The 13,061-nt window shown below is 39.4% G+C and overlaps 1 protein-coding gene across 1 annotated transcript in view; it reads left to right on the top strand.

The window, feature by feature from the left end:
* The window catches only part of LOC138213526 (plexin-B2-like), a 128,770-nt gene extending 118,155 nt beyond the window's left edge, over nt 1-10,615 (top strand). Inside the window, exons 32-43 of the mRNA XM_069174692.1 lie at nt 1,035-1,181; nt 1,327-1,404; nt 1,670-1,748; nt 1,961-2,061; nt 2,176-2,257; nt 2,369-2,520; nt 2,747-2,907; nt 4,365-4,512; nt 4,629-4,693; nt 5,028-5,103; nt 5,233-5,307; nt 5,455-10,615. Coding sequence (XP_069030793.1) covers nt 1,035-1,181; nt 1,327-1,404; nt 1,670-1,748; nt 1,961-2,061; nt 2,176-2,257; nt 2,369-2,520; nt 2,747-2,907; nt 4,365-4,512; nt 4,629-4,693; nt 5,028-5,103; nt 5,233-5,307; nt 5,455-5,559 — 1,269 coding nt within the window. The 3' untranslated portion in view covers nt 5,560-10,615. The remainder of the gene's footprint in view (nt 1-1,034; nt 1,182-1,326; nt 1,405-1,669; nt 1,749-1,960; nt 2,062-2,175; nt 2,258-2,368; nt 2,521-2,746; nt 2,908-4,364; nt 4,513-4,628; nt 4,694-5,027; nt 5,104-5,232; nt 5,308-5,454) is intronic.
* The last annotated feature ends 2,446 nt before the right edge of the window (nt 10,616-13,061 follow it).

Genomic DNA, 13,061 nt, shown 5'->3' with positions numbered 1-13,061 from the left:
CAGCTGCAGACGTTTTCACCACCAGGGACATTTTTCTTATCTCGTCATGATCAGGAGATTAAATCCGAACTAAATCCCGACGGTGTCCAAGTTTAAACGGAACTAAAACTGGAAACAACGATTGTGATTATTTCCTTTCATATGAACTTCTCACCAACTCCTTTTACTGGACTTCTGCTGCTTTCAGTTGGATCAGGAGCTGAGCTCGTGGTTACGACACGAGAACGTATGCTCGGCGTTCAAGTGGGGAAAAAAACCACCGTTGCTCGGCAACAGCAAAACGGAGGACGTCTAGAAGCTACAGAGGCGAACAGTTTAGCAACCCGACGTAATGCAGGAAATATAAAAAAGACAGAGGGGAAAACATGAGGAAACATTTTCCTCCGACGTAGGTTATTATCTAAGTTATGAAGACAAACTCTACGTGACTAAAATTACAACATATCAGCTTAACGTCCAACGAAAAATGAACTTCCACAACCTCTGACCTTTCTGTATAAAGTCAGCACACAAATTCAGTTACTCAGTGCAGTTATAAAATTTGAATACTACAAATTTGAATGATGTGATTCGGAATTGAGGGTTTTTTTGCGTGAATTATTCAAGTTAAGTCATTTAAATAAATACAAAATTCAGTTCCCAGTGATGCATATTTCTTCCCATAAATCTCAGTTGAAAACATTTTGGTTTTCTTGTATATCCTTGTTTGTTTGTTTGTTTTATCATACGATTGCTTTTAATTTTTTTTGGGGGGGGGGTTTACTCTTTTTAACTACATTCAAAAAGTGCCGAATCGACTTAACTTAAAATAGATAGACAAGCATTTAAATGTGCTAAATTACCGCTAAAAAATAAAAGTCATTACCGGCTGAAGCTAAAATAATAATTAGAACAAAGATTTCTGTCAGTTACAGAATTTCTATTAGTAAAACTGTTGTGGAAAATATTCAACAGATTCTTGTGATTTTTATCTGTGAACAAGAAGCATTAAACGTCCAACATCGTAACACCTCGTCGTGCCTTACGTGTTTCAGGACACGGCGGGAGAACCTTTGTTCAAACTGTACAAGGCCCTGAAGCACCAGGTGGAAAAAGGTCCTGTGGACGCCAAGATGAAGAAGGCCAAGTACACCCTGAACGACACGGGGCTGCTGGGCGACGACGTCGAGTACTCCGTGCTGGTTCGTAAACACGTTCCATCCCTCCGCAGAGATGCATTTTTACACTTTTCAGATGTCGGGCCAAAAAAAACAAACTGTTTAGTATCACTTATTATTCATGTGCTGATGTTTTATTTTAAGACAGAAAAATGTCTTCTTCTTTCAGACGCTGCAGGTGCTGGTGCACGGAGAGGGACCAGACGTGACTCCGGTGAAGGTGCTGAACTGCGACACCATCTCTCAGGTGGGTTTTCTGCTCCGGAAAAACACCAGCGCTCAGTTTCTTATCGTAAAAAAAAACCAGGAGAGTTTCTGTTTTGTTTCCGCACTTCTGCCTTTTTTTCATTTTTCTCTTCAAGATAACTGAACAAACTGTTGATAAAATCTCCACAGCCGGATAGCGTTGGATTGTTTTTAAACCACACAGGAAATGACTGTTGCAGATAAAAACTTCCTTCTACTTGAAGTCCGTCTGTTGATAAATGAGATGTAATTGGTTTTTTTACCAGGTGAAAGAGAAGATCATCGAGCAGGTCTACAGGAACCTGCCGTACTCGCAGAGACCGAAGGTGGAGAGCGTCGCGCTGGGTGAGAAAAAGAACACGCTTATTATTCCACACAGCGCTTCATATTTATAGACTTTAATTTAAGTTAAATAGAACGCGTGTTATAAATCCAACTTATGGACCTTTAATTAGATCGACCGGGTGTTTCTTATTTGTCTTAAAACGTTGCCGTCTTTGTTATGAGTCGTTGTTTTATTCTGAAAATCACAAGTTCACATCCTGGTCCGTCCACAGAGTGGCGTCCCGGCTCCACGGGTCAGATCCTGTCCGACCTGGACCTCACATCCCAGAGGGAAGGACGCTGGAAGAGACTCAACACGCTGGCTCATTACAACGTGAGTTTTACGGAGTTTTGCCTTTTCTGGTGGATGTTGGGAAATAAACGGGAACGGTAGAAGCTGCCGGTCGGTGGTCCAGTCCACCGTCCTCACGTCTGTCTCGTCCTGCAGGTCCGGGACAACGCAACGCTGGTTCTGTCCAGAGTTCTGCACACGCAGTCCTTCCACCAGCACCAGGACAGCTACGAAGAGAGTACGTTCCCATGAGTTATACCTGACCTTTGACCCTAAAGGGGAAACGTGACCGATCTGAAAAACAAAAAAAAATACAAAGAGGCTCTTTTCCCTCCGTGTCTCCGTCCAGAAAACGCCCTGCTGGAGGACGACAACACCTTCCACCTGGTGCGACCGGCCGATGACATCGACGAGGGGAAGTCGAAGAGAGGCAGCATGAAGGACAAGGCGATGACCAAAGCCATCACCGAGATCTACCTGACGCGCCTGCTGTCCGTCAAGGTACAGATCCAGATACAGACCAGGTCTCGGTTGGTTGGTCGGTCGGTCGGTCGGTCGGTTGGTTGGTTGGTTGGATGGCTGGTCGGTTGGATGGTTGGTCGGTTGGATGGTTGGATGGTTGGTTGGTCGGTTGGATGGTTGGTTGGTCGGTCGGTCGGTCGGTTGGTTGGTTGGTCGGTCGGTCGGTCGGTTGGTTGGTATATATGGTGTTTTTTGTGTGTTACAGGGCACCTTGCAGCAGTTCGTGGACGACTTCTTCCGCAGCGTCCTCTGCTCGGGCTCTGTCGTCCCCCCCGCCGTCAAATACTTCTTCGACTTCCTGGACGAGCAGGCGCTGAGACACGACAACGTGGACGAGGAGACGCTGCACATCTGGAAGACCAACAGGTACACAACAAAACAACACACTCAGGTTCAGTCACGTGTTTTCATCAACGAAATTATTGGTTTTGTCTCATCAACAGTCCAAAATCGAAGAATATTCATTAAGCAGTGACATAAAACCGAGAAAATCCTCAATTGTAGGAGCTTTCGTTGCATTTCTTTGCTCTTAAAATAAATCAATCGTCACATTTTGGTGGGTTTTTTTGTTTTTTGTTTTTTTCGAGACTTTCCTATGAGATCAGAACACAGACGAGAAGAAAGCGTCTCCGTCTGATCTGTGAATCCAGATAAGAGGCTGTAAGTGGGGTTGAAAACTCCTCCGACGTGGATCAGACCGTCAGTAAACGGGACTCTTTGACGTTTGCCAGCTGCTCTTTCAAACGCTCCTTTTCGAGCCTCAGCTGGAGATCCGACCTGCGAAGGAGTCGCGATTCTCCGCCGCTCCACCTCATCAGCTAAACTACGGGGTAATTACGTCGCCGTTAAAGCGGGCAGCCGACTGCATAAAAGACGGATTTAATTGGCTGCCGGTTATCAGGCGGGATGGATGATGAAGACGAAGAAGAAACGGAGGCAGATGGAGAGATTTTTTTTATTTTTTTTTATTCTTACCCCGAAGTTCTTTAATTTTAAACTGGCCTTGAGGTCCGCCTGTCAATCATCAGAGACACACACACACACATGAACACGGCGGACAATGAAATATTCATCAGTGGTGGTGAATTATTGAGGAGGGTGATGGAGAGTGGAGGCAGCGGGTGGGGGGGGGGGGATGATGAAAGGTTGGGGGGAGGGGATGGGGGGAGGGGGTGTCAGCTGAGCGTCCGAGTGTGAAGTTTCCCAACTGTTGCTGCGTTTGCTTCAGGAGTCGACTGAAACGTCCGTCTCAACTGTTTTTAAACGTTTCAAGCTGATTTGCTGTAAAACATGAAATATGTAGAAAGAAATCCAAAGAGATGCAACGAGAAAACAAACTTAAGATGCAAAACGAACACAAAGGGACGCAAAACAATCACGTGATATTGACCACAAATGGAAAAAACTAACAAACAAGCAAACAAACAACAAAAAATTAGCCGCATAAAGAAATGAAAAATGTATAAAGTAAGATTGAAAACAAGTGAAGTGAGACTCCGACTCACCAGAACAGAACCAGGAGGTTCTTTCATCAGCTCAGAATAAACAACAACAATTCTTCCAAACTTTAACATCTTGTTTTATTTTGATAAAGTTTTTAAAGAACTGATTTTCTCTCTCTCTGTCTGTCTGTCTCTGTCTGTCTGTCTCTTTGTCTGTCTCTGTCTGTCTGTCTGTCTCTCTGTCTGTCTGTCTCTGTCTGTCTCTCTGTCTGTCTCTCTGTCTGTCTCTGTCTGTCTGTCTCTGTCTCTCTGTCTGTCTGTCTATCTGTCTGTCTCTCTGTCTGCCTCTCTGTCTGTCTCTGTCTGTCTGCGTGTCCTCAGCCTTCCTCTGCGGTTCTGGGTGAACATGTTGAGGAACCCCCACTTCATCTTCGACGTCCACGTGACGGAGGTGGTGGACGCCTCGCTGCACGTCATCTCTCAGACCTTCATGGACGCCTGCACCAAGTCGGAGCACAAACTCAGCCGGGTCGGTTCACGCACACAAAAAACACACAATCATTCAGTGATTTCAACTTTCAGCCTTCTCTACGTGACCGCGACACGTTTTAAGAATCCAAACGTGTTTTCTGTCTCCGACTGCAGGAGTCTCCTAGCAACAAGCTCCTCTATGCAAAAGAGATTTCTACGTACAAGAGGATGGTGGACGAGTGAGTTTCTAACGCCGCACATACAGAAAGTAAACAGATGTGTTGCAGCAGAGCAGCTGGGTGGAAAGTGGGTCCATCAGTGGGAGAGGAAAACTAGAAGGTAGAAGGGAAAAGGTCCTTTCAACAGGAAGAACAACCGGCCATCCGACCGGTTTAACTGAGGTGGAGAGCAGAGAGAGAAAAGAACAGCGTAGAAAGACAACAAAGAAAAAACAATGTGCCACAGATCAGAAACACGTAGCGATGGACACAGAAATCACCTGGTGTGTGTGTGTGTGTGTGTGTGTGTGTGTGTGTGTGTGTGTGTGTGTGTGTGTGTGTGTGTTTTCTTCAGTTACTACAAGGGCATCAGACAGATGGTTCCAGTCAGTGACCAGGACATGAACACACACCTCGCTGAGGTGTCCAGGGTATGAACCGTCCTCTGCGTGATAATCGTCACTACGCCACAATCAGCCTTTACTAATCAACGTTTGTTTGTTTGTTTGTTTGTTTGTTTGTTTGTTTGTGTAAACGACGGCATCTTCGTCCTTTCGTAGGAACACACAGACAAGCTGAACACCCAGGTGGCCTTACATCAACTGTACCAGTACGCCAGCAAGTACTACGACGTGGTGAGAAATTGAATGCTGTTTGTGTTGTAACGTTTGTAAATCTGAGATATTTGGGCCATAAAAATATTGAATATTACACGATTTAAAAAACTACTTTTGTGTTTTTGTTTTTAAGTACATTTAAAATGTTTGCGTTATCATCTTCAGATCATCCAGTCGCTGGACGATGATCCAGCGGCCCAGAACAAACAGCTCACCCTCCGCCTCCAACAGGTTGCTGCCGCCCTGGAGAACAAGGTCACCGACCTTTGACCCCTGACCTCACGGAGGGTTCGGGAGGAGGAGCTATTAAAACACAGGATGTTGTTTCCCATTAAATGACTCAAAGGAGGGACGAGCTCGCAGACTCTCATAAGGTGGGGCTTGGGGGTGGGGGGGTGGTGGGCGGAGCCACAGGAAGGACTTGAAGGGGGAGGAGTTACGATTTTGGGACTAATGAAGTGTTAAAAAAAAAAAAACGCCGGCGAACGATGTAAACTAAAGCGCTTTACGTCTACTACGCTTGTATGAGGCGCGATTCACACTCGGCATCCCCCAAAAACAAAACACGAGGAGGGATCGAAGCGGCGGCCGTGACGACCGCAGGAGGGAACTCTGAAATCAAAAGTTATTTTTTTAAAACGGTTGCCAGGACGTTCGGTTCGTGAACTCTTCAGACCTCGCTGTTGTCGTGTTTTGGCTTCTCTGCACCGCTAATTTTAATTTTTACCACAAAAAGGACAGAAGGAAAAAAAATAATAATAATAAAATAAGTGCCACACAAGGAATGAAGATTTTAATTTTTTTTTTTTTTTTGTGGCTGTTTGAAGGAAAAAATTTAAAAAAAAAAAAATCAGACGTTACCAAATATTTCATTTTTTCTTTTTGGTACTTTAAAGCCTTTTTCAGGAGTTGGGATTGGACGGCTGCTCTTCGTGACCGCTGGGTGAAGCCTGTGAACTGTGGATGTCACGTGAATTTTCCCGTTAACGCCTGATCTGATCTGAGGTCAGTTTTTCCGTCTCCAAACTTAAACGGAAAACAGGAAAATCTGATTTCTTGTCGGCAACGGAGTACAATTTTTTTTTTTTTTTTTTTTTTTTTTTTTTATCCTGAAAATGCTCGGATGAACCTTCGAGTGAGCTCAAATGAGAAATAATCGACCAATGAAAACCCGGTACGGTACTCGCTAATCAGGAGTCTCGTCTTGACAGCAGAACTGAGGAGCGACTTCAGGGTACGAAGAGTCGAGACAAATCCAAAAGAATTTAGGCCAAAATGTGTGTTTTCCTGTGCGATGAGCTGCAGCATGTGTTTCTACGCTGATGATGCCGTGCTGGTGACTCAAATCGTGGCTGAATAACTTCACTGTTTAGTATAAAAAAAATTTTGCATTTCCATACACAACATGAGATTTATCTTTTTAAAGGACTGACACACTGAGTTTTATCTTCTGTAAAATGGTCCACGTCTATCCTGCACGTACGTTATCGCCGTTGTTGCCACTCTCGTTGCTTTTTTACTTTCTGCAAAAAAAAAAAAAAATCATGACTGCCTAATCACGTGATCTAAACAGCCAAACACTTTTATTTTTTACCTGTGATTTCGGTTTTGTTTTTATAATCTGTATCATTTTACTTCTTTTGCAATATTCCCCGAATATATAATGCTGCATTTTTTTTTGTTTTTATTTTTGTCTTCTGAAGACGGTATCGATGGGTCCTTCAAAAAGGCTTAAAATAAATGTTAACATAAAGGTGGTAAAGTGTTGAAATGTATTAAATCCGGTTTATTGCGGGTTTTATTTTTCTATCATGCATCATTATGGTTCAAAAATATGCATCCGATCCGTTTTACGAGACGCAGTTTGATTTCAGTTTGCTGCACATATTTAAAACAGTCATAAATGTGATGGTGTCCAATTAATGGATTTAAAATGCATAAAAAAACAAAAGAATAAAGTTAAATGCAATACACATTTATGCACTTAGTGTTGTAATCAAATAGAAAATCTGTGATTGATATTCAGTAAACCGCAATGAAAAACAATTAATTTGGTTACTGAATACAAGAAAATAAAAATTTTCCTTTTAGCTAGTTTTTTTTTTCACTTAATTTTGGCAGTAATTCCTCAAATTAAAAATAAGTACGATATTTTCTCTGTGTATTGCATTTCACTTTATTTCTGTTTGACTTCTTTTTATTTCGGCATTTCAAATCTTTCATATCCTACATAAAAAAAATTATTATTATTTTATTCTACATAGAATAATAATAAAACGTTCGTTTTTTTCATATCTTTGTACAAACATACATAAGCGACTCCTCAAGGTTGCCTATTAAAGGTTTCATCGGGTTAATGAAGTTCATTTAACCAAAAAACTATTCATTCTGTCAGAAAAATAAAAATGTTGCCAATTTCTTTCAATATTTGTAAGAACTATGTAGAATTTTTTTTTTACAAATTCATAAAGCAGAGGGAGGAAAAATATGTCAATGTCAGCTGTTAATTACAGTTTTCAGACCAAGTAGTTTAACTGCTGTTTAAGTGCTGTTCAACCACTGAAGTACAACTGAACCCATTTATTTCTTCTTTTCCCTCCACGCTAATCATCATCAACACAAAATCGTACCATTATTTCTTTGCCCCCTGAGCCTCGACGACGCGCTTTATATTACATAGTTTCTTGAGTTATTACAGAAGAATAAACGTGCAGCTTCCAAGTTGTGCGATGAATTTTAAAATCTCACAAACTGCTTCTTTAAAACACGTCCGAGTTCTGACCAGAATTTTTGGCTCCACTTGACCTCCAGATACAAAAAAGACTGAAATAAATCTCCTCAGCTTCTTCTTTCTTAGAAGTGTGTTCATGAAAGACACTTTTGGTGCCAAATAACTTCAAAGAAACTATTTGTTCGTGTCATTTGAGTTTGAAGAGTGTCGCCAGAAATAAGGGGAAGTAATTGCGTGTTAAATATTACTGGTGGTACTTTTATATTTAAAAACAAAAACAAAAAACTGTTGAAATGTGAAACTTTTCTCGGTTCTGATGTTCAGATATCAGAATATCTTTCACTAAATTTCACCAGCTTTCCAAAACTTTTGTTTCAATATGGTGTTTCTCGGTCTGAACTACAAATGTAGTTACATTTTTTTAAATATAGCAGATATCTAATTCATGTTGGAGAGCTGTATTATTTTCTTTTTTCTCACTATTCCTTCGCTGAAATGCTTCTTTCTGCCTTAGTTTTTTTTTGCAGCCAGCGAGTGCCTTAAAGAGTCGAAAGAGAAAGTAGATGTGGAAGGAAAAGCCAAGAGAAGGTGTCTAGAAGCTCATGTACGTGCTTTTGTAGTGTTTTTTGGGGGGGGATCGCAGTCGGGATGATTGAAAAGGATTTCAGAAAAGGCAAAGTTGGTATTTAGATGTTTTAAAAGCTCGCACAGAAGATTAATTTCGACCGGCGTAACCGTCGCTATTGTCAGTCATTTCTTTTCTTTTTTTTTTTTATCATTTTAGGAAACCAGTCAGTAAATTTCAGGCATATTTTCAAAAAAATCAAAACACTACTTAAGTGCAGGCGAAATCTGTTATTCTGAAGACGGCCGCAGAGAAATTAACTTTCTTTAAACACAAAGTGCTTTTTTTTAATTTAGTTGTGCCACAAAAACTAGTTCTTATGTACAGATCAGTTGTTGCTCAATATTTACACCTAATTAACTGTTGTGTCGCTAGCTGAACCGACTTAACGTTTAAAGTGAAGATTAAAAAAAAAATAGATAAATTACAGCCGACATTTTGGACCTGAAATTCAATTAATTCCATTTTAATAATAAACATATTGAAAATTTTGAAATTACGTTTCAAGTAACAAAAAACGTACCTCAAATTACGCAACGTTGTGCTGCTAACAGTCGGCTAACTGAGTCCGTTAGTTGACTGATACGACTTCATCTAAAGACTTTTCTGCTTCTAAGCAGATGTAAATAAAACAAAAATCTACGATAAATCCTTTACGTTCTTCGTAACTGTAAAATTGGATATATCCAATTTACAAGCTAAAATATGTCTTTAGTTTAAATGGTGCAACATAATTTTGGAAATCACGAGTGTAAAAACTACAGCTAAACTTTTAAAGGACTTTAAATTTGAGTTCGTGAATATTTGTCGCGATTTAGAGTCGATCTCGCGCTCGTAGCTTAAAATCTGCTAGGCTAGTTTCTGTAACTCAGTGGATTATTGAATAAATCACTTATTTTGTTCAGTCTCTACGATTCAAGCCTCCCAGAAGACGTGAATGCTTCATCGCAAGCGTCCGAAACTTTTCATCGCGACCGAAAAAGTTCATTTGCCGTCTTTTCCTCACGGGAGCTAGCTGTTTGATGCTGACGGATTGGCGTAATCTTTGGTTTGGTTTTGATTGTTTTCCCTCTTTTTTTTTCAGGATCAATTTCAGCAGTAGATTTCCATTTATCTCACAATACGGATAAATAAAAGAGAATCATTTGAGTGCTAGCTACGAGACGGCGGATCATTTCAGCCTTCGCTCGCTGCAGCAGCTTCATGCAGAAATTAATTACATGAAAAAATAAAGAAAATAGAAGCAAAGGAAAATATATAAAAGATGGTTTTGCCCTTTTTTTTGTTTGAAACAGTTGACTTTGCGAACTGGATTGTTGGTCAAATTGGTGATCGGTATAAACCCGACGCTCCACAACAATCTGGTAAATATCAGCTGTACGACCTGCGTATGTGATGTTTAATTAAATGGTTTTCATTTGGTTCAAAGGTACAAAATAAATGTACTGAACGAAGGTACATTTTATTCGTCCGGTATTTGAGGATCTTGTGTGTTTTTAATGATGTAAAACTGAAGTGTATTTGAAAAATATTGTTTTATGAGGCACACACGTTTAAAAAAAAAAAAAAAAAAAAAAAGTTTTTTGAGAGTTTTTTTTTTTTTTTTTTTTTAATGTTGTAGAAAATTTCCGGTACCGATGCTTCTACCAGCATCACAAAGGGGGATCACGCACTAAGTGTTTATACCATTGTATAACAGTTTGTACATCCAAAAATACAACTTTCCCCCCATTGTTTATTCTTGTAACAATCGTTGTAGGAAACAAAAACGGTCCCGACGAACTGGACCACGTGTAGACTTTTTGAATATGGACAGAAAAAAAAAAAACAACGGCATCACCGGTGAAGCAGAACTGGTCCGGACTGGACTTGAAGCCCAAATCGGTGACTCTTCTGAGGAAGTGGAGAAGTGGGCCGAAAAATCCAGATCTAGGAAGTCCAAATATCCAATAAAAAGATGTTTTTACAAATGCAACGTCTGCTTCTGTTTTGTTGGTGTCGAGTCAAGTGTATATATATACTGTACATATATATATATATATATATATATGTATTTATTTTTTTAATTTTTTTTTTCTTATAGGTTTTCCTGTAAAGCTGAGGTGAGTATTTCAGGTGCACCTGTATCCAGTCGTAAAAGTCCATTCATTTTTCCTCATTGAAAAATATTCATCGTCGTACCACTGCAGCGTAAATCTGTTTTAATCAGAAGTCCATTTTTTTTATTCATTACAAAGAAAAATGAGAACTTACAAACTTCTTTTTCTAATTTTCTTTTTCTAATTTCTAACAAAAACATCACGTAGAACAATAATTTCAAAAATAAGATATATTGGTAGCGTGTAGTATGACACCCACTGTGTGATAAAACATTGTTAAAGGTTTTTACTCCTGCAGCCTCAAACAAAAATCATTTGCAGTAAAAGCATCCTGGTCTCTGATGTAATTCTCTCACGGCATCGTTACGAGCTACTTGAAGTCTCTGTAAGATCATTTCTTTGGTATAGTTTTCCCACAAGTGTGCAGCATATAGAGCGTACTATAGTGTACATTATGTACATTATGCTGTGAAGAGATATTTTCACTTTATCTGTGCAGAATGTTTGCTTTGCACATCTTTTATTAATTATCTGTAAATTGTTCTGCAATAAAATGACTCGAATATTGTGATTTTAGTTTTTTTTTACATTATTTGTATGAAACAGATCTTAAAGTTTCCTTAAAGTCAAAATCTCGAAGATTTGTTCAAATTTAAATCAGAACTTTTTTCTTTTTTTTTCTATCTACAAAAATGTACACAGGAATTCACCAGAATATAAAAATCTGTGCTTCTGAAGTGTTTTATGATGATCGGTCACACAAACGAGCTTCAGAGTGAATGAATCAGATTTCCACCTCGTTATATTCAGACAGTAGAATAAAGTTCCTGTCTGGACGTGTTTCCGTGACAGCGATGCAGCTCTGACAGCCTGAAGCGAGGACACTCGGCGTCCGCTGAGTTTTAATCCGAGAGGAGCCTCGTGTCTGCAAAACAAAACAAAACTAAATCTTCCTTCAAAACCCTCTGACAAAGAATCAGCTTGCATTGGAATTCACGGGCGGTTATTCCGCATGGAAAATGATTTATTAATGAATATTTGTTTTGTCTTTGTGTTGAACTTGTACCACTTTGAGCTGCTGTCAAAGTTAATTTATGGGTAAAAAGAAATCTGTTTAAAAACGTGTTTTTCTGCACCGAACAGATATTAATAATAATTTAAAGTAATAAATCATAAACTAACACTGATTTATTCTCAGTTTATTTCCGCAGAACTTCCACCTGAAGCAGACAAACGTGAAGACATTTCACCAGTGTGTGCAGCTTGGTAAGAATTTATGCTTTTATTTCTGTGCCTATTTTTCCTACTTTAAGGTTGTTGTTTTTTTTAGGTGTGTGTTTAAATGTGAAAATTCAATATATTAGTTTTTACTGTAGTAAATACTGACAGTAGTTTAATAAGACGGTATGTAGAGATAAATGTGACAACACTGCCCCTCTGTGGTCAACATGAAGAACTAAACTTACTTGCAACTTACTTTTTTACATTTAACATATTTCTCTTTCTATATCTTCCACAGAAAATGATCTGTATTGATAAATATAAGCTGATCAAATCATCGACGAGATGCAGGTACGTAATTTTTTACGTACACAAAAACAACAGGTTTAATGTTGCTATGAATTCAGAGCTTTTGCTGTTGATTACAACTTCATCCGTGTAATCTGTTTATATTGCCGTCATTAAAATTTGCCGAATTAGCTATTAGAAGTCCATATTTGTAGTGAAGTCATGCACGTGGCTCAAAGCTTTCACTAATTTACTGTGATAGTGGCGTAAACTTAAAAACGTGAGAATTCTCAGGCAAGTTCCGGGCGGTGTCGTTTCAGCGGTTTAAGAGAAAAGTGCACATAGAAAGTTTGTCTTCATATTATTATTATTATTATTATTATTATTATTATTATTTGTGACACAAAGTACACGGAGGCACATTAAGGTAGTCACCGGTCGGAGTGGTGGTGAACGCGCGTCCAGAGAGGCTTAGAAATGATACGAAATAAAAGACGCTCCGAGCTCCACCTGAGAATTATCACATTTTAAATCTTTCTTCAGTATTACAGTAATTTGGTTCTAGTTATCAGTTTGTGTTTGTGAACTCTGAAAACAGAAGCTAATAATAGATCATTCGGCTCCGTTTAATGACACCAATAAGCCGCAATATGAAGAACAGCAGGCTGTTAAAGTAAAGTTAAACTCACTATATTTCTCGTTTCCATCCCCTGAAGCATTCTGGGAGATGTAGTTCCAAAACTTCAGCACCGTATAATCAAAGTAAAACAAAGACTTATTTCAAATTAATGAGTCTCACACGACAAAG

Source organism: Embiotoca jacksoni, unplaced genomic scaffold (genome assembly GCF_022577435.1).
Source record: "Embiotoca jacksoni isolate LCO1_2020_lvr unplaced genomic scaffold, fEmbJac1.0.p SCAF_102, whole genome shotgun sequence".
NCBI lineage: Eukaryota > Metazoa > Chordata > Actinopteri > Embiotocidae > Embiotoca > Embiotoca jacksoni.
The sequence above is the reverse complement of the archived record's forward strand: the minus strand, read 5'-3'. Positions and strand labels throughout refer to the sequence as shown.